Source organism: Hyperoodon ampullatus (genome assembly GCF_949752795.1).
Source record: "Hyperoodon ampullatus genome assembly, chromosome: 10".
NCBI lineage: Eukaryota > Metazoa > Chordata > Mammalia > Artiodactyla > Ziphiidae > Hyperoodon > Hyperoodon ampullatus.
Window position 1 is genome coordinate 21,963,931 of NC_136923.1, and position 24,085 is coordinate 21,988,015.

A 24,085-nucleotide genomic window follows, 5' to 3' on the forward strand; every position below is an offset into this window, starting at 1 on the left:
CACCATAACTTTTTTTTTTAACATCTTTATTGGAGTATAATTGCTTTACAATGGTTTGTTAGTTTCTGCTTTATAACAAAGTGAATCAGTTATACATATACATATGTTCCCATATCTCTTCCCTCTTGCCTCTCCCTCCCTCCCACCCTCCCTATCCCACCCTTCTAGGTGGTCACACAGCGCCGAGCTGATCTCCCTGTGCTATGCGGCTGCTTCCCACTAGCTATCTATTTTATGTTTGGAAGTGTATATATGTCCATGCCACTCTCTCACTTTGTCACAGCTTACCCTTCCCCCTCCCCATATCCTCAAGTCCATTCTCTAGTAGGTCTGTGTCTTTATTCCCGTCTTACCCCTAGGTTCTTCATGACCTTTTTTTTTTTTCTTAGATTCCATATATATGTGTTAGCATACGGTATTTGTTTTTCTCTTTCTGACTTACTTCACTCTGTATGACAGACTCTAGGTCCCTCCACCTCACTACAAATAACTCAATTTCATTTCTTTTTATGGCTGAGTAATATTCCATTGTATATATGTGCCACATCTTCTTTATCCATTCATCCGGTGATGGACACTTAGGTTACTTCCATCTCCTGGCTATTGTAAATAGAGCTGCAATGAACATTTTGGTACATGACTCTTTTTGAATTATGGTTTCCTTGGGGTATATGCCCAGGAGTGGGATTGCTGGGTCGTATGGTAGTTCTATTTGTAGTTTTTTAAGGAACCTCCATACTGTTCTCCATAGTGGCTGTATCAATTTACATTCCCACCAGCAGTGCAAGAGTGTTCCCTTTTCTCCACACCCTCTCCAGCATTTATTGTTTCTAGACTTTTTGATGATGGCCATTCTGACTGGTGTGAGATGATATCTCATTGTAGTTTTTTTTTTTTTAATTTTTCTCATTGTAGTTTTGATTTGCATTTCTCTAATGATTAATGATGTGGAGCATTCTTTCATGTGTTTGTTGGCAATCTGTATATCTTCTTTGGAGAAATGTCTATTTAGGTCTTCTCCCCATTTTTGGATTGGGTTGTTTGTTTTTTTGTTATTGAGTTGCATGAGCTGCTTATACATTTTGGAGATTAATCCTTTGTCAGTTGCTTCATTTGCAAATATTTGCTCCCATTCTGAGGGTTGTCTTTTCGTCTTGTTTATGGTTTCCTTTGCTGTGCAAAAGCTTTTAAGTTTCATTAGGTCCCATTTGTTTATTTTTGTCTTTATTTCCATTTCTCTAGGAGGTGGGTCAAAAAGGATCTTGCTGTGATTTATGTCATAGAGTGTTCTGCCTGTGTTTTCCTCTAAGAGTTTGATAGTTTCTGGCCTTACATTTAGGTCTTTAATCCATTTTGAGCTTATTTTTGTGTATGGTGTTAGGGAGTGTTCTAATCTCATACTTTTACGTGTACCTGTCCAGTTTTCCCACCACCACTTATTGAAGAGGCTGTCTTTTCTCCATTGTATATTCTTGCCTCCTTTATCAAAGATAAGGTGACCATATGTGCGTGGGTTTATCTCTGGGCTTTCTATCCTGTTCCATTGATCTATATTTCTGTTTTTGTGCCAGTACCATACTGTCTTGATTACCATAGCTTTGTATTATAGTCTGAAGTCAGGGAGCCTGATTCCTCCAGCTCCATTTTTCGTTCTCAAGATTGCTTTGGCTATTCAGGGTCTTTTGTGTTTCCATAAAAATTGTGAAATTTTTTGTTCCAGTTCTGTGAAAAATGCCATTGGTGGTTTGATAGGGATTGCATTGAATCTGTAGATTGCTTTGGGTAGTAGAGTCATTTTCACAATGTTGATTCTTCCAATCCAAGAACATGGTGTATCTCTCCATCTATTTGTATCATCTTTAATTTCTTTCATCAGTGTCTTATAATTTTCTGCATACAGGTCTTTTGTCTCCTTAGGTAGGTTTATTCCTAGATATTTTATTCTTTTTGTTGCAGTGGTAAATGGGAGTGTTTTCTTAATTTCACTTTCAGATTTTTCATCATTAGTGTATAGGAATGCCAGAGATTTCTGTGCATTAATTTTATATCCTTCTACTTTACCAAATTCATTGATTAGCTCTAGTAGTTTTCTGGTAGCATCTTTGGGATTCTCTATGTATAGTATCATGTCAACTGCAAACAGTGACAGCTTTACTTCTTCTTTTCCGATTTGGATTCCTTTTATTTCTTTTTCTTCTCTGATTGTTGCCACCACCATAATTTTATAAAATTTTCATTATCCCCCCAAAGAAACTCAGTACTCTTCAGCAGTTACTCTCATTCCATCCTCCTCCCAGCCCCTGGAAACCACGAATCTACTTTCTGTCTCTATGGATTTGTCTATTATGGACATTTCACATAAGTGGAATCATACCATATGTGGGCTTTTATGACTGGCTTCTTTCACTTAGCATCATGTTTTCAAGGTTCATCCATGTTGTAGCATGGATCAGTACTCATTCCTTTTTATTGTCAATAATTATTCCTTGTATGGATATACCACATTTTATTTATCCATTCATCAGTTGGTAGACATTCAGGTCGTTTGTACCTTTCGGCTATTGTGAACGCTGCTGCTATGAACACGAATCTCTCTCACTCTTGTTTACCGTTTATAAAACCTTTTGTAAGAACATATTTGGGAGATGAGCTTTCTCCCCAGAGAACTGCGTATTGGCCAGCAATCCCAGGCAAAAGCCCCATGTGTGGATGCCCTTGTGTCTTTAGATACAACTGTGGAGATGAACGCTGTTACTTGGACCTGGCCAGGCTGAGAGGCGTCCACTACATCACTTGGCGAAGGCAGAGCAAAGTATTTCCTCAAGATAAGGTAAAGTTCCAGGAAAAAACTCATCCTGTTTTCTTTTTAATTGGTTTAAAGTGTCTGGTTAACGTGACAAACTATCTTTGAACTTCAATCCAAAGATAAAATGGTTCTTCTCTGGAATCGTGAGTTGTTGTGCTTTATATTTGCAAACTGGGGGAAAGGAGAAATTAATTACTCTCTCTCTTTATGTGGAAAAGAGAACTTCATGAAATTTGGGCCTAGAGAGATCTATTAAATTATTTAGAGACAGGATCAGGAAACTACAGACCAGTGGGCTAAATCTGGCCCTCCAGTTGTTTTTATAAATAAAGTTTTATTGGGACATGGTCCTGCTCCTCTGTTTATGTGTTGTCTATGGCTGCTTGAGCACTTCATTGGCAGGGCTGAATAATTGTGGTGGAGGCTTTGTGGTCCATGGAGCTGAAAATATATGTTATCTGGCCTGTTACTGAAAAAATTTGCCAACCTCTGATGTAGAGCCTAAACTAAAATAGTTCCTGTGGCCAAAGTAAAATAACTTTCTTCTTGTTCAGAAAACCACATCCTCAACACCTTACAAATTTGTCTTTTGCTTCGTTTTTGCAGGGCCACCACCCAACTCTGGGGGAACATCCAAAGTTTACCAACTACTCTTTTGATGTAGAAGAATTTATGTACCTTGTCCTTCAGGCTGCAGACCACGTATTGCAACACCCGAAGTGGCCATTTAAGAAAAAACATGATGAGCTATAAATGTGTTGAGTCTTTTTGCCAAAAGGGAGTGTTTAAACGGTCCTCCACCCAGACTCACCTCACAGTTAAATAGGTAAAACAGCCTGTTTTCTCCTAGCCCCAAAGTACCTTTTTTTAATACCAAAACATGCCTTCAGGGTATTACTTATATGTTTTATAGTCTTTAACTGTTTCATGTGATTGTTGTGTCATTGCTATTTATCAAGATACTCTTTTTGCACTGAAAACTTTACTTTTTATAGTTCAGAAATTGGGCCTGGGCTCACTGCCATAATTGAGCTTTTTTCTTAGGGATACCAAAGTTTGCAACTTTCTTAGCTTTAGAATTTGTAAATGTTTTTATAGAATACCATGAGCTCATCATTCAAGAGGATTCCAACTTGTTAATGATATATTTGAGCAAATTCACAACTCATTTATTTGCCATGATTTGTTCACAGCACTGTTTGTAGTAGGAAAGGAAAACATGCAAACACACACACACACACACACACACACAGTTGTGGTTCTCAGTACCAAGCTATAGGCCCGTGTTATAGATTAAACAGTATTATAAACAGATCTGTTTAACTGTATCAGAGTCTAAACTAACTCCTGCTGAATTCTCTGTTGTATCTTTTTAGTCAATGCCAGGTTATATTCATCAAGAACCTGAATTAACCATGCTGTTGCATTAGTTCATATTCACATTTCATATGCAAATCATGTTTTCCTCACATGTAACAACCACATATGATAAAAACAAATGAGGACGTCCTTTAGGACTGTTTTGTGTACCTTCTAGCTGGTTTCCACTGGTTCCTTCTTAGCCATGGAGAGCTTTTATAAATCAAATAGTGGTTTTGTTGCACACGTGCTTGTAAGTGCATATACCTATGTGTATGCGTCTACCTCTTTTAGCATGGAAGTATTCCAGCCTTTGATTTTGCAAACTTTAGTCACAAGAGGAGATTTTTTTCCCTATGAAAAAAGTAAAGACACACACACAAAAAAGGTAAAGACATGCCTGAATTGTCCAATTCAAAATGAATAAGAAGCCATAAGAAAGTGCCATTGATTAAACAGGATATCTGAAATGCAGTGCCACTCTTTGAATGGGCTTCATTTCCTATTGTCTATGAACTTTCAATTTAGTGGTCAGAAACCATGGATTTATTTTACTGTAAAATGTGAAGTTTACATTTTATTAACACTTGAGCAGTTTAATTTAGAGACTAGCAACTTCTGTTTTTTTAAATAGGGGATTAACAGAGTACAGCAGAGCTAAGCATTTAAAAAAAATATTTTAGAGTTGTAAAAAAAAAAAAGAATATGCAGCAGAGAAGTGACCTGAGAAATCTAAAATATTTATTATCTGGACCTTTACAGAACATGTTTGCTGACTCCTGCTTTAAAGGATTATGAACAGTTTTCTAGAATTGAGGAATATTTATTAAAATATCTGTCAAGGAATTAGTGAATCACTGTAGCAATAGCTTTGATTTGAGATCTTAACATTGTTTTAAAAGACTTACAACATATGAATTTTGAAATGAGTGGTGTTGCTGCTGTCCTTTGTCCAGTATACTGAGTAACCACTGAGATTGCTCACGTAAAAGGAGTTGTCAAGACCACGTTGCACTTCTAGTCAGAGAGGTGTAAACATCTGAAAAAATGGCCTCAAAAAAGGTTTCAACAGTTTATCTTCTTACCTCATTTTAAAAACTATATGGCAGTGTGATTCTGTAGATGATCAAGAATTTCAGACATTGAGAACAATTTCATAATAAAATGTTACATTTGCATATTTCACATTTAAAGAGACAATATGTTTTATAGAAACAAGAAAATACATTATATACTTTATGGAACTCAGTTTTATCAGACTTTTGATGGGAGCAAAAGAAGGTCTTCAAACTGTTATAAAATTTAAAATGTAAAGACTGCTCTTTTTATTAAGTCTTTGAAGAGGTGCATGTCATTGTTTGTACATGTGGGGTATGGCCTTGGAATAAATCGTTTTACAATTTATTTGAATACCGGACTATTTTCAGGGTTTTCTGTGTCTGAATGTCAGATGCTTACTTTTTTTTTTGGCACTTACTTTTTTTTTCGGAAATCTGGCAGCTCTAGATTATACAAATTGAGTAGCTCACTGATGAAGAATTCAGTTTAAGGAAAAATTGTACCTTACAATTATTTAGCAGTTTATTATATGATGCTTTCACAAATGTTATATTGCATAATCTTTTAAAAATGACATAAGAGTTGTTCCCATTTTTATTTATTTATTTATTTGTTTATTTATTTAGTTATTTGGCTGCTCCAGGTCTTAGTTGCAGCACGCGGGATCTTCATTGCTGGATCTAGTTCCCCGAACAGGGATTGAACCTGCGCCCCCTGCATTGGGAGCATGGAGTCTTAACCACTGGACCAGCAGGGAAGTCCCAGAATTGTTCCCATTTTTAACGTGAAAAGAGTCAGATGCTGTTTAAAGGACTTCTCTAAAGATCACAGGTCTTCTGAATCCATGTCCATAGTTCTCCATTTATTCACTCAATTATTTACTATTGATGGAGCAACTACTGGGTACCATCACTACTCTAGGTTCTGGGGATACAGCAGTGAGCAGAACAGAAAAAAGTCCTTGCCTTCATGGACCTTGTGTTCTGGTGGAGGAGACAAATATTAACATACATAAGGAAGATATACTGTGTGCTGGATGTTGATACATAGTATGGACAAAACTAAAACGGGGACGAGGGATGTGGTGCTCTGGGGTGGGGTGGAGTTGGGCACACTTAGGTAGAGGGTAAGGAAATCCTCGCTGAGGTCACCGTTGAGTCAGGATTTAAAGCAGCTAAAGGAGGAGGAAAGCAGACAGCGGGACAAAGAGCATCCCAGGAGGACCGGATGGTGCATGCCAAGGTCTTGAGGCAGGAGGATGCCTGGTGTGTTTGAGGAACAGCAAGGAAGCCAGTGTAGCTGGAGTGATCGAGGGGCAGAGGAGTAGGAGATGAGGTCAAAGAGGCAATGGGCCTGGGGTGCAGATGGCCAGGCTCTTGTCCTTTGATGCTTATGAGCTGGGAGTCATTGAAGGGATCTCAAACAGGAGGAATGACCCGACTTACTTTGAAGAGGGTAACTCTAGCTGTTATGCTGGGAACAGACTATGGAGGGATGTCTTAGGTCGTGTTCCCTGGGAAATAGACTCTGGGATGGAGATTCATACACAGGTCGGGGAGGAGGCTCATGATTAACACCTGTGAGGAAGGGGACCAGTCTTGGGTGGAGGGAGGAATGGCGCTGCAATGCAGTAGCAGGTGAGGCCTCAGGGGGGCGCTGTAGAGCTCATTATAGAGGCAAGAGATCCTCATAGCGACGAATGCCTGAATACTGGCTTTTCCCTGGAGGGGAGCAGCCTTAGGCAGGGCAGGTCTCCTCAGCTGAGGGCAGTCCGGCCGTAATCCATTAGTAGCCAACATGCCCAGCAATCAGGACACTGTGATGGGGGAACTTCCGAGACCCACTGCAGCATCCACAACGGGGCCAGGGTGATGCCCTTCATCTTGTTCCATTCGCCCTTCTACTGCTTGCCAGCAGGCTTCTAAGGCTTTATTCGATTCAGATTTTTTTTTTTTTTTTTTTTTTAGGTATGTGGGCCTCTCACTGTTGTGGCCTCTCCCGTTGCGGAGCACAGGCTCCGGACGCGCAGGCTCATTGGCCATGGCTCACGGGCCCAGCCGCTCCACAGCATGTGGGATCTTCCCGGACCGGGGCACGAACCCGTGTCCCCTGCATCGGCAGGCGGACTCTCAACCACTGCGCCACCAGGGAAGCCCTCAGATTTTATTTGTTTTAAAGACTCCTTATAGATGATCCCGTGTACTTCATGTGGTAGAAGGCGAGACTGGGCTTTGTGGGCCATATGAGTTCTTTGTCCCATATTAATATTCGTTGGTCCCCACCCCCAATCTTTTAAAAAATGTAAAAACCATTCTTTAGGATGTTTAACAGAGAGGTTAAGGAACTTGCCCAAAGCCACACAGCTAATAAGTAATAGATGGATTGGATATAGGGCTTTCTTTGTGGAGGAATTTAAACAGGGAGGTAATGTTGGAAGTAAAGGAAGGAAAGGAGGAAGAAAGGAAGGGAGGGAAGGAGGGAGGGAGAGAAGGGAAAAGAAGAGGGAAATTGGGTGGAAAAGAAAATAGAGAACGTAGTCCTGGAGTTAGGCTTTTTCTTGCAGTTACAATATAGTTTTCTTTGAAACATAGTCAGTGGAGAGAGAATTAGAAAAATACTCGCTTTTTTGAAACTAGGAGCATATAAGCAAATCAACTCAGGTATGGTTGCCTTGGAGAAACCAGTCATTCAAAATACCATATTCCCAGCCAAAGGCTATTGCCAGACACTTTAATGCTGTCCTCCTCTGTTAGCTTATTGGCGCATGGCAAAAGATGTCATAAGCCCTCGTGTCATGGAAGAAGTGGCTTGGAGCCAGGTACAGGTTATGTGGGCCCTCACTTTGAACGGTAATGCACATTTTGACCACAAGGTGGCAGTCAAGCCCTTCCAAATGGCCTCTGCTCCCAGAAGCCTGAGTGTAATTATCTCGTTGTAAATTCCAGACACCTGAGCGCCAAGAGTAGGGCCTTGCTTCTGTGTATGTTGGATTTTTTTCATCCCTGATTTGAGGGAAAGTGGGAAAATTATCCTGGACAGTTTTCAGGTTTAAGTGTGTCATTTCTTAGCTGCAGCCAATTCCTGAATCCTCTGTAATATCTCCTGATCATCTTGTGCAAAGAGCATTTGGTCCTGGGAAGATGATTTCTAGTGAGAGAAGCTGTTTAGCTTTCTCATCAATGCATTCTCATTGATGCAAAGGAATTTTCTTGGAAGGAGAGCTCTACTGTAGGATCTCGAGATAGCCCGTTAGTTCCTCAATCCTTAGGAGCTAAATTCTTTCTTATATTGGCTTTATAGTTTATTGCATATGCAAGTGCTGTTATCATTTAGTTTGAGAAGAACCAGGCTGTAAGTGGAGGAGTTCATTTAAGTCTAGATGCCAAAAAATGGTGGCATGTTAATTGAGGAGGGCTTTTCAGCACAAAGGGTGTTAATATCGAGTTTTTACGTGGATCTGATCTAACGCAGTGCTCCGGGTATTTCCTCTCCTTTATTTTTCACAACCATGAGTTGCAGAATTTTGGGATGTTTTTGCTGAAAAGGAACTTGGAGATCCTTCATTGCATTGTTCATTCCACAGTGGTTTGTTGACTGCCCACCATTAACAGGCACTTTCAGACCAAGAGAGAAGATTCCTGCGAGAGGCATGTTGTGTAGACCCAAGAATTCAGTTACAGAAATCAGAAGGGCCTGATTCCTCATCCTTGTAGCACAGAAGCTGTGCGACCATGGGTTTGTTGCTTAGCCTCAGGAAACTTCAATTTTCTCCTAAATTGGCGGCAATATCTATTAGGTAGGGTAGATTTAAGGATAAAATAAAAAAATTAAGTCCCACTTGTTTAGGGCCTGGCACATAGCATCTGTTCAGTAAATGCTATTATTATACTATGACACATAGGACTATTATCATTTAAAGCTGTAGTACCTGGGGAGCATTTAAATTCTGATCTCCAGACCTCTCCCCAAACCAAGTTAATCAGAATCTCAGGGGTACCATCGGCTGACTCTGTTTGGTCAAATGTCCCCAGATGTTCTGATGCACAGGGGTTGGGAGCTGCCGCTCTAGGAGAGAGTGACAGCTGATGACACTAGACAGCTTATGAGGTCCAAGCCAGCGCTTGGCAAAGTCTCTTCCACTGGGTATCCTTAAGATGTTACATAAAAAATGGTTTACTAGGGAAATGCTGCCTCAAGCCGAGTAGAGGTGTTTCTTGCAGGGTTTCTCCCTACTTTTGATACACTAATGTACACCATGAATTTCTAAATAGGAAGAGGTAATATGCACCGTTTCTAAATTCATTTGACCACTGGACCTCTTTCTCAGGGAGCATGAGGATTAGTGTTGCAAAAATCCCCCTCCAGGCAGGCTGCTGTAAACTGGCCACGGCTGTATCTGCCTTCTGGGGAATGGGTACCAGGCAGTGCTTTTAGTGTGAAGTCACTCTGGCCCATTGCATCTTGTTTGTGAGTTAAATCAACGGTGCTACCAGATCACAGTTGATTGGACCAGGGATCGATAAGTGAGCTGCATTCTATCCATTCGGGCAGTTGTAAGATAAAGGGTAAAGAAATGACCCACGCAGATTCCTTCAGCAGGGACATTTGGATGTGAGACGTGAGGAGGATGCCAAGGTTTCTGGTACCAAGACACCAGGTCTGAGCTACTGGCGCTTCTTTTGCATCAAGTACAATTATGAGCTACTCTCCAGGTATCCACGAGGCCACTTGTACATTCAGGTCATGCATTGGATGACCTCTTCCTTCCAGCCTGAAAGAACCCAACTAACGTAGCCATGCCAGTCTCCAGGTGTGATTACCCCCACACTACACTATGGCAGTGGAAGGAAGTGGACTCAGGCCTTCGTATTCCAAGTTTAATGCCATCCAGCTACCCTAACACATTCCTGACTCTCAAGGGCATCAGCAGGACAAGTGGAGGTAAAATGTAATGGTAGTTTAAAAAAAAAAATCTGGAAAGTAAATAGCAAGGACACAAATCTGTAGAAATACCTATGGTCTTAGGGGGAAATAGGAGCTGGGCACAGGGTTAAATAAAGGTGCCGGAGAAATCAGGCCAGTTTGCTGTGAGATGATTGGATGAGGAATCAGCCAGCAGGTGATGAAGTTAAAGGTCAAGGTTCCAAGTCCCAGAAGAAAACCCACCCTTAAGGTGGAATAGACAGTAAATAAAGGCGAGGACAAGAGTGAAATGAGGGAAGTACCAGACACACTGAACAGGCCAAAGGAAAGGCAGGGAGAGGCCAGCATGAACGTTGGAAAGCTTGAGGAAAAGGAGGCAGAGGAAGACGATGCAAACGCTGAGGAAACCGGCAGCAACTGCTTCCTTCAGCAACATCTTACTGCAGCAAGTGCTCCAGCCCCCTAGGGCCGGCAGAAAATGGAGAGCAAAGCAAGAAAGCACTGATTGACAGTGAGAGCAATTCTACACCCGATAGAAAAATGTAAATCCTCCAGAGAAATATGTTTATCTACATATCACTTTTCAAAAATGCAGGGAATATTCAGCAACGTTCAGCTAGAGAATTTACACAAGATGTTTTTCGAAGTGTTTATGGTTCACTTGGTGGAAATGGGACTGGGAGTTTTTCCTCCTCCGGTTCACAAGGATGTCAATGCATCCTCTTGCCTGTGAAATTAAAAGAAAGATGTGATGGTGGAGCATCTGTACTGCCATCACCACACCGAGACACGGAGCCCAGATGGGATTTCGGTTCTGCCCGGCGGGTATCTCTATGCAAATAAACCGCCTCTCAAGAAATCGCTTGGTGATGCTATCATATTGACTTTGTACTGGATTATATGTTCTCGAATAGTCTTGCTTTTGCAATTCAAATAGCAGTCTGTTGAAAAGGGTTTTATGGTGACTGCTACTTGGTGCAGGCAGTAAATCTGGGGGACAAGGAATAAAAGTAATATGCAGAAAAAGGCACCCATTCTTTTACGACTTTGCTTTGAGATTAGTGAGAAGCGCCAACAGCTGGGAAGGATCTTGTAGTCTGCTCTTGTCTTTTTGCTGCTTCTACCTTAGTTCTCCTTTTTCTTCTTCTTCCTATTCCTCCCCCTCTTCTTCTCCATCCTCCTCCTCCCAATATTAGCATTTAAAAGTCGGCTTTCTTGGTGGAAGTAAGTACGGCTGGTCAGGAACGCTGCAGAAAGGTCTGGACTAACAACATCGTGGTCTGGGTGGTCACCCACGGCGGTAAGACCTTGTAGCAGATTTTGCAGTTACTCTGTTGGGCTGTCCCTTGGGAGGAGGACCCATGGTACACGTGGATAATGCCCACTTCCCCCACTCAGGCTTCCTGAGACCCTCCGAGGGTCTTCTGTAGGGTAATGATGCTGGGCAAGTGCAAACACGTGAAGGCTTAGGGGAAATGAGAGAGGCTTCGCAGAGCCGCGATGAGGAGGCGCTGGGTGGTGAACGTTACAGGTTCTGGCCTGCGCCTTACCGCCCGAGTGACCTCAGGCAAGCCACTGACACCCACGGAGCCTCAGTTTTCTCATCTGTAAATGCAGGCTATTAAGGGAACCAACCTGAAGGTTGTCGTGAGGCTTTACTTGGTCCTCCTACCCACAAGGCACTCTGCCGAGCAAACAATTGTGAGGAACAGAGGAGGCTGATCTTAATCAGGTAATCACGCAGGTGAGGTATATAAGGATAAACTGCGGGGCTGCGGGGAAGGGAAGGAGCGTGTTGTAACCGAGGGAGATGCCGTGCGCGTCGGAGCTGGAGCTGGGGCGTAGAGGGGCCGCGGAAGGTCCCTCCCAAGCAAATATAAGATAACACACCTCGTGTCTGGCACACAGAGAGTCCTCCTAAGCAGGGAGAGGAGCTGGGAGGTGGAAGAAGGAAGAAGACGAGGTGGCTGACACGGAGGAAGAAGATGCAGACCCACAGGAAGCTAGAGTCTTAGGCGTGTGAGCACCAGAGAAACCTCCGTGGGTGACAGCTTTAGCCTGAGATGCCCTGAGGACCGTGGCCACGGAGGTCTGCTCGATTCAGCCATGGGCTGACAGTCCAAGAGGTGGAAAACTTCACAGAGACCAAGATGGGCCCCAGACAAAAGTTGCGGAGGCTCTAGGGCTGTAGGAGTCGAACTCGGCTTCCCACTGAGTGCGTTTGTCAGTATCACCTGAGGATTTCAGCAACCATAAAGGCCTGAGCGCCCACCTGCCTTCTCCTCGCCTCAGCGTTCTCGGCTGCCACGTGAGGGGTACCCGCATCTCAGCTTTGCCTCTCCTCCTTACGTCTGTGATGAAACGGCAAATGGTACGTGATCTGTGCAAATATATGCACATATGTAAACTCACGGGTCAGTTATGTAAGGTAGTTGCAAGGTGGCTCTGACGGGAAGGAGGTTCTTCTGGGCTTCACGCTCAAGTGTTTTTCCAAAATGCGCGTTCTTAATCCTGGGGGGAGGGGGGATTCATTTATTTGCTAAAGTGTTTAAGGATGGGCTGAAACGTCAAGAAATCCTGGTATAGCCCAGAGTTTTCAATTATATGTAGGAAAATGACTACCAGGAAGGGGGGGAAACCAAAGCTGTGTTTATTTTACTTTTTTAAAGAAATAAAGTGAATTGCTGTTTGGTAGAGGGAGCGGGGGAACTCTTGAGGCAGGTATTATTAATGATGCTAATTGCTCGGGGGAACGTGGTTGAGAAGGGCTCTGCCTGGAAATTAGAGTTTGTCTCAATGAAGCTCCAAGCCTGATGCCACCCCCTTTTATTAAAAAAATTGAGGTACAGTTGCTGTACAATATGTTTCAGGTACACAACATAGTGATTCACAGTTTTAAAGGTTATGTTTCATTTACAGTTATTACAAAATGTTGGCTATATTCCCCATGTTGTACAATATATCCTTGCAGCTTGTTTATTTTATACATAGTAGTTTGTACCTCTTAACCCCCTACCCCTGTCTTGCCCCCCCGCACTTCCCTCTCCCCATTGATAACCGCTGGTTTGTTCTCTAATATCTGTGAGTCTGTTTTTTTTTTGTTATATTCATTAGTTTGTTCTATTCTTTAGATTCCACATGTAAGTGATATCATACAATATTTATCTTTCTCTGTCTGACTTAATTCACTAAGCACAATACCCTCTGAGTCCATCCATGTTGCTGCAAATGGAAAAATTTCTTTCTCTTTTATGACCGAGTGGTATTCTGCTGTAAACCACACCTGCTTTATCCATTCATCTGTTATTGGACACTCAGGTTACTTCCATGTCTTGGCTCTTGTAAATAATAGTGCTATGAACATTGGGGTGCATATATCTTTTCGAATTAATATTTTCATTTTCTTCGGAAATATACCCAGGAGTGGAATTGCTTGGTCGTATGGTAGTTCGGGTTTTAGTTTTATGGAAAAATCTCCATACTGTTTTCCACTGTGGCTGCACCAGTTTATAGTTCCACCAATAGTGGATGAAGGTTCCCTTTTCTCCACCTCCTTGCCAACATTTGTTATTTGTGGACACTTTGATGACGGCCATTCTGACACACGTGAGGTGATATCTCATTGTGGTTTTTTTTTAATTTAATTTTTTTTAATAAGCAGGTTCTTATTAGTTATCTATTTTATACATATTAGTGTATATATGTCAATCCCAATCTCCCAGTTAATCCCACCATGCCCCCACCCCACTTTTCCTGCTTGATGTCCATACGTTTGTTCTCTACATCTGTGTCTCTATTTCTGCCCTGCAAACCGGTTCATCTGTACCATTTTTCTAGATTCCACATATATGCGTTAATATACAATATTTGTTTTTCTCTTTCTGACTTACTTCACTCTGTAGGGCAGTCTCTAGGTCCATCCACGTCTTTACAAATGACCCAATTTCGTTCCTTTTTATGGCTGAGTAATATTCCATTGTATATATGTACCACATCTTCTTTATCCATTCGTCTGTCAGTGAGCATTTAGGTTGCTTCCATGACCTGGCTGTTGTAAATAGTGCTGCAGTGAACATTGGGGGCGCATGTGTCTTTTTGAATTATGGTTTTCTCTGAGTATATGCCCTCCTGGTGGTTTTGATTTGCATTTCCCTGATGATTAGTGATATGGAGCATCTTTTCATGTGCTTGTTGGCCATCTGTATGTCGTCTTGGGAAAAATGACTCTTCAGGTCTCCTGCCCATCTTTTAATCAGGTTTTGTTTTTTTTTTTGATTTCAAGTTGTATGAACTAGTGATAAATTTGGATAGTCACCCATTATCAATCCTATCATTTGCAAATATGATAGAGAAAGTAGAGATTTGTCTCAATGAATATCCAAGCCTGCCTTTGAAACACAGAAAAAAAAAAGTTCTTTACATGAATGAGAAGTGCCTAATGCATTACTGCCTATGTGGACGGAGACCTTTGTCAGTATTCAGCATTTTGTCCGTCTGCCCCTTAACATCACCAAGGGCTCCTGACGTGTCTGCTCAGTGGGTCTTCAGGCTTTCAGAAGGTGTTCCCTTGGCTAGAAAGGTTTAGATTTGGCCTACTCTAGAGATACAGGGATGGATGATGATACCTCAGGAGCAGAGTGTATCTTGGGAATATGTACAGGACCTGTGCTGAAGATAATGCTCGAATGGTTTTGGTCTGGGTGCCTTCTTTTGGCTTGCTCGACTCTGAGTCAGAGGAATTGAGTTTCTGAGTTGAATGCAGTAGCAGCAAATAGATTGCAAGTCAGAAAAAAAAAAAGGAGAAAAAAAAAAACCCTTTCCGAGCAAGAAAGCAGAATACTACTTGGAACGTGCTATTTTGCTGCAATCCTGTAGAAATGTGGACTTGTGTATATTTTTAATTGAGAAGTGTAGAACATGTACCACCATCATGGCTGACATTATGTCCCTGGTCCTCTCCCCACGCTTCCCTCCATCCCTAAACCCCCATCCCCTCCTTCGGCAAGTCCCTGTACCTGACCTCACCTTCTCAGTTTGATCCACCACGGAAACAGTGGCAGTGTTATTCATCAACCTGAAAAATGCTACACCGAGTCCAAGGGTTGAATGCCATGGTCATGTCAGTGGGAACAATTCATTATTCCATCAAGCACTTGACATGTCAGTCAATCAAAAAATAGGTGCTTTAGACCTGACAGCTCAAAATAGTCTTTTCAGCAACTGGCATGCCAAGATCTTGTTAGTATAATGAATTATTCTTTAAACCTATCATTTTAGGCCATCAATTTGGCCATATAGACTTTTCTTTTGTGGGGGGAGGCAGGACTAAATTATAGAAGTTATCTAAAATAGCAAGCAAAATAACTTTGCAACCTGGGAAGCAAAGACTGGAGCTTTGACAAGTAGAATTAGAAAAATGTTCCTTGGGGAAGATAGTGAGGTAAACACAATTACAACTCACAAAAGTATAAGAAAAGTTCCCTGATGTTCTACGAATCTTGGGCATGAAAAATAGTTCATTCTCATTGACCACTGGAATTTCATCCTCATTTTCCATAATAAGGCACTGGGAACCTATGAGATCGTTTATTATTCTGTTTGCATCGTGGTGCAAGCTTGCTGAGCAATATAGTTCCTGATTATTTAGGACGTGTGGGTATTGATGGCAGTCTTGGATTGAATTTTGAGTTCACTTGGAAGGTCAGTTTTTCCCAGTTAATCTGTATATGTAGATTCCTTTTCCCACACTTGATGTATGGTTTTTCTTATACTCCTGTGGCTAATTAATTCCATTCATTTGCAAGTCTGAGCTCTTCAAAGATCTGCACCCATCTCCTCTCTGAGTATTTTGAAACCAGGGCTGAGAAATTGCACAGCCTGCTGCTGGCTTTATGGGGAATGTTTAAGGCCTTGGCATGTATTTTGGGTGACTTCTGGACATGGCACAAAGCACGTCGAGGTTTCAGCTGGTCAAATTGCTTTCATCCTAAAATGTCAGCTTTTTTTCTAGGAGCAGCAGCTGCCACAGACATTTTTTTCCCCTCAGATATCTCCACTGAATTGCTTGATGTCAATGGTTATTTTTCTGTCCTGTTAAATAATGCCCTGTTGCTCCAGCGATGGTCATTTTAATACTGTCACAAAATAACAGCAATGTCAATTTGTTTTCAGGATTGGGTCTTAATTGTCCACCATTGTTTGAAAATAGAGAACAGCCTCATTAATTCACTGCAGAATATTAAGCATTTCATTAAAATATTGCCTGGAAAGGAGAGTTACTTCAAATCCCCTTTACGTGTCCTTCACGGCCAGCAAAATGATCTATTCTGCATTCTTAACTCTCAACCTGGAGAAAAATTGGGGCATCCATGACCTTTTAATTTGTGCTTCAAAGAAAACATTTCTTAATGTTATGTAATAAATCAATCATCACTTGCTTAATAATCTTAATGCATATCTTTGAAGTCAGCAACCGACCAGAGAGGCTGGGATTTTTAAAAATTGACAACTCTCTGGTCATTTGATGTAAACCGTGTTTTATTGATCAGCTGTGGAACAGTACTTGATAATCAGCTGCAAGTAAAGGCATGTGATCATGGGGAACAATGAAAAATGAAGACTATTTTATTTATGTGTATATATTGATGCACATGCATTTTTATATATAGTCTCTGAAGTACATGGGAAATAAGACTTTTTAATATTTTAGTATTTGAAATTTGTCAGATAATACCAACTCCCCTTAAGTCTATCTTACCTTTGTACATGAACATCCTAACATACACAGTATTTGTATATTACATGGTTTCTATAATCTTGAAGTGACAGTTTTTACAACCATATTTTTTGTGTGTTCTAGAGAGCCGTTGTTTAAAATGCAAATTTACCCATGTTCCTTCAATCCTCTTTTGTCTATTTGCCTTGATTTCTTTTTTTACCTGAAGAATTTTTCAGTTTAGACATTTTTCAACTTAGAAATCATATACTCGTTACTTATTATTAATGCTCTGTTTATCATGCCAAAAAAACCAACCGTGAATTTTTGTTTCATTTTGTAGATGAGCTTCAGATAACACAGTTGCAGATCCGCCGCTACTTTAATGACTAACTGCTGAATTATAGGTTTCCTGATTTGAAGTGCATTTAGAAAGAGCAACAAAATGCAATTAATCTGATAGTAATAGGAACAGAAGTCAATATTGGCCAGAAGCTAGACTGCTCATTGTAAACATCTAGCCTGAATAATTGACAGTCACAAAGGCTCACTTCTTGTTCCTAAAACGGTCCTCTCATTACTTCCTGCACGACTCAGCTTGACCCCATTCCTCTTCAGAGAATTCTACCCAGACGTTATCAAGGTCCTATCTTGGTCACTAACACAACAGTGACCATACCTCTCTCTGAGCTTTCCTAGTTCTCTCTTCTGTCTGTCCTAGAGAGCCCCTGAAGGGTAGTGTAAAGGGAATATGTGGGTTCATAACCTCAGCTCAAGGCTCCCAGCTCTATGACCTTGGACAAGGCCATCGGACCCCCGGGGCTACCCTTTAGGAATGCCTACCTTCAGGGCTTGCTGTAAGGATCAGCAAATCATGCCTGGCTTATTATGGGAGCTCCAAAGAGCTCTGACAACACCCATCCCCCCAAAAAAGGGAGGGAAGATGTGCTACAATATTTCACGTGTGGTTTTTTTTTTTTGATGGGGGCAGCACGTCCCATTCCCAGCTCCCAGCCTTGAGTTGGGCTATTGTTGCCTTGAGTTGAGCTATTGTTACCAGTTGCAAGGTAAATCTTCGCTTTTCTCTCTGCTCCCTTCCACATTACCTTTTCCATCATTTCTATTCAATAATTAATACTGAAATGTTTTCTTTATTGAAGCAGTGCTCGCAAAAGGTTTTTTACATCTTCTCTGGGTTATTTCATTTTCCTTTTATCTGAACTCTTGAAAGACCTTGTCTGTTATTTTTGTTTCTTTTTTGTTTCTTATGTAGCTGCTAATGTTGATTGGAGAAATATATGAAAATACAGATAGGGGAAATATCACTTAAAGGAAATCATAGTATTTATCAATGCAGACCTAGGCTGTACGCACACCGCCAACACTCCCTCAAACACATACACACGAATTGTACACACACAGGAATATAGATATAACTTTATTCATGCTAAATTATAAATACATACATATTCATGCTATGTGTATTTCTGGATAACCTATTGTTTACTAACAGGATTTAAAGGACACCTCCCCATTACCATAAAAATATTTACATCAACATTTTTAATGTTTGCAGGTAATTTCATGAAGCCAATCTTCATATTGCTGAGCAGTGAAACTCTTTCTAGCTGCTTAATATCATTAAGGAAAAAAATTGCCATGCCTTGAATATCCTTACACATACATCTTTATGCATCTGTCCAACTCTTAGGATAAATTCGTAGACACAGCACTGCTGAATGTCAGGACATACTCATTTTTAGCGATGTGATAACATACTGATAACTTTCCATCCAGAAATGTGGCACTTTTCATCTAACCCTTCAGCAGATATCTGAATGTGCAACTACCCCACATATTCCAACGCTGGATACGTTGGCAGAAGGGTTTTTAAGTAGAGTTGCAGAATAGCTTTTACACAAAAACACTGAGAGACGAGAACATATTGGATCAATCTGTGTTTCATATATTGAAACAATTCTGAGCACTCTGGTTAGGAAGACAGGTTACAATCCTGATGTTTGTAAAAGAAGGACCATGGCTGAATAGAAAGTGTCTCCAGTTTTGGAGAGCTGAACCATGCACCAGGAACTATTGTTTTGATTGAATAGACCCGATAAAGGAGCAGTGGCGAACACTATTTAGACAGCCTCGGTGGCTGTCACTTCTCAAAGTAGGTTAAGTAAAAGGAAGGCTACACAGGTTAATTAAAAGGTAACACCATGCAGTTGGACACAGCATTAGGTAATTGTTTCTTCCACTTGGACAAGTATGCAATGCATATTACAGGGGTCTAGGAAAAAAAATAAACTTGTGTGACAAAGATGAGACACTTGTACCTAAAGCTGGAGTGCCCTTCCGATATCCCCATATTAAGGTATTTATAAGCCTGGATGCATAATGGAACATTTTGAAATTACCTACAAACACTGAATGGCTATCCTGGTAGGCTTGGGTTGTTTTTAATTGTATGAAAAAGATGACATTTACAAAGCCCTTTTTATTTGATAAGTTTCAAATATACACAGAAGTAGAGTAGAACAATGAATGCCCACGTACCCGTGACCCACTTACAATGATCATCAGCCACTCTTGTTTCATTTAAATTCTACCTACTTCAGCACCGAATTATATTGAAGCCAATCTTTGACATCATATTGTTTTACTCGTAAATATTTCAGTGTATAAAAAGGTGATTTGGGGTGATGGGTCCTAATCAATTAAAATTTCTGATTTAGCATTATCAGAATATCTTTGGAAAATACTCATCCTCAGCAAAATGACTTCTCTGAGCCGCAGATTCCTGTTCTGTAAAAGGGATACTAATAAGACTTGGACACGGTAGTGGTATTGGGAGGATTACAGAAGATAGTTCAAGATAACATAACATCAAAAACTGAAAAACTGTTAACTAATCATCATCGCCATTGTCATCACTGGAATTCTGGTTTTATAAGCAAATGACATGGGAGCTTTGGAAAGCTGAGCGATGAGATATAGAGGCTTAAGAGGCTGCTGGGAAAGGAGAAGATGGAAAATGTGACAAGTATGTCAGAAAAAAAGAAAAGCAGATCAATGAAGAGGGATCATCAGCAGGAACAACCAGTAGCCCAGGCATGTGGGACAGTGAGGGCGTGGGTCTTCTGATCACTGTGGCCACATGTCTGTGTTCCATTTTTGGCACCAGGATAGAAACTGGGAGAAGTGAAACAGCCGTGAAAGGTGGACAAGGACAAGACAGAGAACTTGAGTTTTTAAAATGTTAAATTCTGTTAAAGGTCAAGTCAGACCATAGTAATAAATACTACTACAATGTAGAAGTTGAGCTATGTATGGAAATAATTTTTAAGTCTTGCCTGATGGGTCCCTAATTTCCAGAAATGATTGATACTGCAAGTTTATATGTGAACAACATATGTAAGTCATCCCATGGAATTTAGTTTTGGGGGATTTGATTGACTTTCTAGCTATGCCAATCTTATTAAGTGAAAATGGTTGGATGATTCTCCACGTGATTTTGAAATTTTGGATCAAAGATGGCTATCTCCACTGTTCCATTCATCAAACACTTACTTTTTGACTAATACTGATCACTAATTTCTTCATCCAAAAAATAGCATACAGGATAATTTCACAATACAGCATCTCTCCAGATGCTTGATTTTTTAAAAATGTACATCAATAAGTTATTTTAATTGTTATGCATTAGAAATGACTCCAGGCAAACTTTGACAATGCTTGCTTTTTCCAGAACTTACCTATCCTGTGACCCATTCCCAAAGAATTGAATAGCCACAGAGATACTTTGATGAGTGAACCCCAGTAGAGGAGTTAATGGCTGATATGATGTTAATTGGGGCCCCTCCTCTTAGATACCATTTGCAATTAACAGACACTCCAGATGCCTTGACTGGAAGGAATGGATGTTTGGGACCTTTTACTGGCAATGCCAGAGAGAGAAATATTTGGGGGCAGGATGGCATTTGGTGTCCTCAAATTGAATCACACAAGAACAAAATTTGTAAATCACATTAAAGAGTTTGGATTTTATCCTTAACCATATGTCTCCCAACTAAAGTGGGAAGTGACCTAATCGTATTTGTATTTTAGAAAGGTCAATCTGGATTGTATGGAAGCAAGACGGGGATGGGGGCAGGGGAAATAGGAGGCAAGTATAGATAGGATACTATCTATAGTGACAGTGTGGATGGAGGGAAGTGGGCCCATATTAGGCATTAGAATCCATAGACCTTGATTATCAATTTAATGAAGAAACTGAGGGTGAAGAGGCTAAGGATGATACTAAGGATGCCGATTTGGAAAACAGCCTGGATGATCGTGTCACTTGCTGCATCAGCGAAGCAGGGAGAGAGGCTGGTTGTAGAGGAAAGATGTTGAGTTCCATTTTGGATGTGCTGAGTTTGAGGTGCCTGTGACGCAGAGGTATCCTGTGGGTATAGGAGTCTTGCAGCTTGGCAGAATAGATGCTCCCAGCATAGAAATGGTGGTTGAAGCCTTGGGAATAAATAGGATCCAAGACAGCCGTCAATCCGCAGAGAATAGAAACAAGCACATAGGTGCTGAGCCCCGCTTGCATCTGCCCTCTCAGATTGGTGAGTGAAGCTGCTTTGGATCCTGCAACCCAGCAAACAGCTGAATATCAAGAGCGACACTTGTGAGCCCAGTGAGTACCACACGGAGCAGAATTGCTCAACCAAGCTCCCCCCGGAGTCCTGTCCCACTAAATTGTGAGGTACAGTGCAGTGTTTACTGCTTTAAGTCACCGAGTCTGGGGTTGTTTATTCGGCAGTAGAACACTGGAAGAGTTATCTGTGCCACACTGCCTCCTAATCCAGCTTTGAAACATGATGCTATCAGTTGAGTATTCTCTTAAGCCAAAGGGACCTATACATTGGTCTAAAACCTATGTTTTCACCTGTAAATCTAGGATGATAATACCTGCAATCCCTTTTGCTCAGAATTATTTTAGGGCCCAAGTGAAATAATATACGTGAATGCACTTCATAAATTATAAAACACTCTACAAATATAGATGAATTTAAATAGAACTGTAAAGCACTCTATCAATACAGTTTAAATAGATTTTTATTGTGGAAAGAAAGTTCTAAACTGATATTACAAAAATTAAAAATGGTATTAATTATTCAATGTTAATGAGTGTACTTATAATTTGAAGTTACATTAGGATCATCAGAATGACTAAGTTACATTAGGATCATCAGAATGACTTTGACTTTTCCATAAATTGATCTGGAAGCTTTGTAACAGTTCTCTTTGTCTATTTAGTATTTTGGTTCTTTGTAAAAGGATGGGAGTTGATTTTCAGCTCTCCTTTCATCTTGTGTTGGTCTAAAAGGGCTTTATTTACTTAAGGAAATTGAGCAGGTTCATTTTGGTCGAGAACAAGTAGTAAGATTGGATCCAAATTGATACCCAGAAGGAAGAGGCTTCCTTGGATGGCTTGATACTCAGTGCAGCTGACTAGCTTTTAAATATTTGTCAATTACCTCTGTAGTAAATTGAATTACCAAATTAGCATCAGTTGCTCAGCAATCTGGTGATCTGGTACCAGTTTTCTTCAGGGTAATTGAATTAATTTGTGTAATTTAAATGAACACCAATCTTGCAATTTTTCCATCATGATGACTTTGAGAAAGTGGGTGGATGGAGAGTTCACATTGAATTGTGGTCCTTAATAGAAACACAGGGAGGGATGCTTTCCTGGGTTTATCTTTAGTTATTTGACATATGCCTGTAATAGCCAATTCAAAGTCAAAGCAAAATAAAATCAGATGTGTGGTGGGGGTCAGCCGGGGTGATTCCTGTAGACCAGAGTTTCTTAATATTGGCACTACTGACCATCTGGGGTCAGATAATTCTTTGTGTGTGTGTTGGGGGGCAGGGTGGGCTATGCTGTGCCTTTGCAGGATGTTTAACAGCGTCCCTGGCTGCTACCCATTAGATGCTATAGCCATTCCCACCCCTCATGGCAGTCACGGCAACCAAAAGAGTCTACAGATATTGCCAAAGGTCTCCTAGGGACCCAGTTGCCCCCTTTGAGAACCAGTGCCGTAGACAATAGAGTGTGTTTCTCATAGTAGGAAGCAAAAATATTTTGCTCCGTACTCCTCCCTACCTCTCATCCCCAGCTCCCCAGCCCCAACCAACGGCTTTGTGCATCACATACATTTCTGTTTAATCGGCCCATCTCCAGGGGTGCTTTCCAGGGCAGCGATCTCATGTTTATCTCCTTGATGTTTGACAATGGACTGCTCTTCATCAGACCTGCCCGTAAACTGACATCCACATTTGAAGATGATTTTTTAAAGAAACCATCCTTTAAAAGGTCATAAAACACTTGGCATTAGGTTCTTAGAATATGTGATGAATATTTTAATAGTTAAAACGTAGCCAGGCAGCAAGGAAATGATTTAATGTTGTAAATAAATCTCTTTGTGGGATTTAATGTGCAAAAATGGACAGCAATGGCTTTAAAAAATCACTCCCCAAATGATGGGATCTATACAATGGCGCACTCTGTATGTTGGATCCATATCTGGAGACAGTGTTCACTATATCTTTCTTAGATATGGGAGGAAGACACTAAGATCATTTTCTCTCTTAGGACCTCTATTTCTTTTTCTCAAAAGGAGAAGCCCATAAGGTCAACTTTCTGGGAAATAGTACTGATATCAGACCCCTGGAGAATGTACTCTCCATTGCACTAATCACATTCTAATAGATAATAATCACAAATCATAACACGGAAGTAGTGATAATGATGTGCTAGGCACTGATGTAAGAGCTGTATATGTGTTAATAGTCTAACAACCCTGTGAGCTAATTCAGGAGTTGGTCAGCTATGGCCCCATTGGCCACATTTGGCTGCTGCCTATTTTTGTACAGCCTGTGAACTAAGAATATCATTTACATTTTTAAGTGGTTGAAACAAGAAAATCAAAGGAAGAAGAATATTTCTTCACCCCTTAAAATGATATGAGATTCAAATTTCAGTGTCCATAAATAAAGTTTTACTGGGACAGCCACACCCATTCATTTGCATACGGTCTGGGGCTGCTTTGACAGAGCGGAGCAATTGTGACAGAGACCATGGTACCCACAAAGCCTAAAGGACTTAGTATCCAGCCTTGGATGGAAAAAGTTCGCTGAACCCTGAGGTGGGTGCCATTACTGCCCTCATT

At 40.9% G+C, this 24,085-nt stretch overlaps 1 protein-coding gene across 2 annotated transcripts in view; it reads left to right on the forward strand.

Annotated features, from left to right (window-relative positions):
• Positions 1-3,559, forward strand: part of EOGT (EGF domain specific O-linked N-acetylglucosamine transferase) — a gene marked incomplete at both ends in the record, with an annotated part of 30,233 nt that extends 26,674 nt beyond the window's left edge. For both annotated transcript variants that reach the window (XM_079712440.1, XM_079712441.1), the window contains 2 exons: positions 2,728-2,830; positions 3,413-3,559. In XM_079712440.1, coding sequence (XP_079568566.1) covers positions 2,728-2,830; positions 3,413-3,559 — 250 coding nt within the window. The remainder of the gene's footprint in view (positions 1-2,727; positions 2,831-3,412) is intronic.
• Between the last annotated feature and the right edge of the window lie 20,526 nt (positions 3,560-24,085).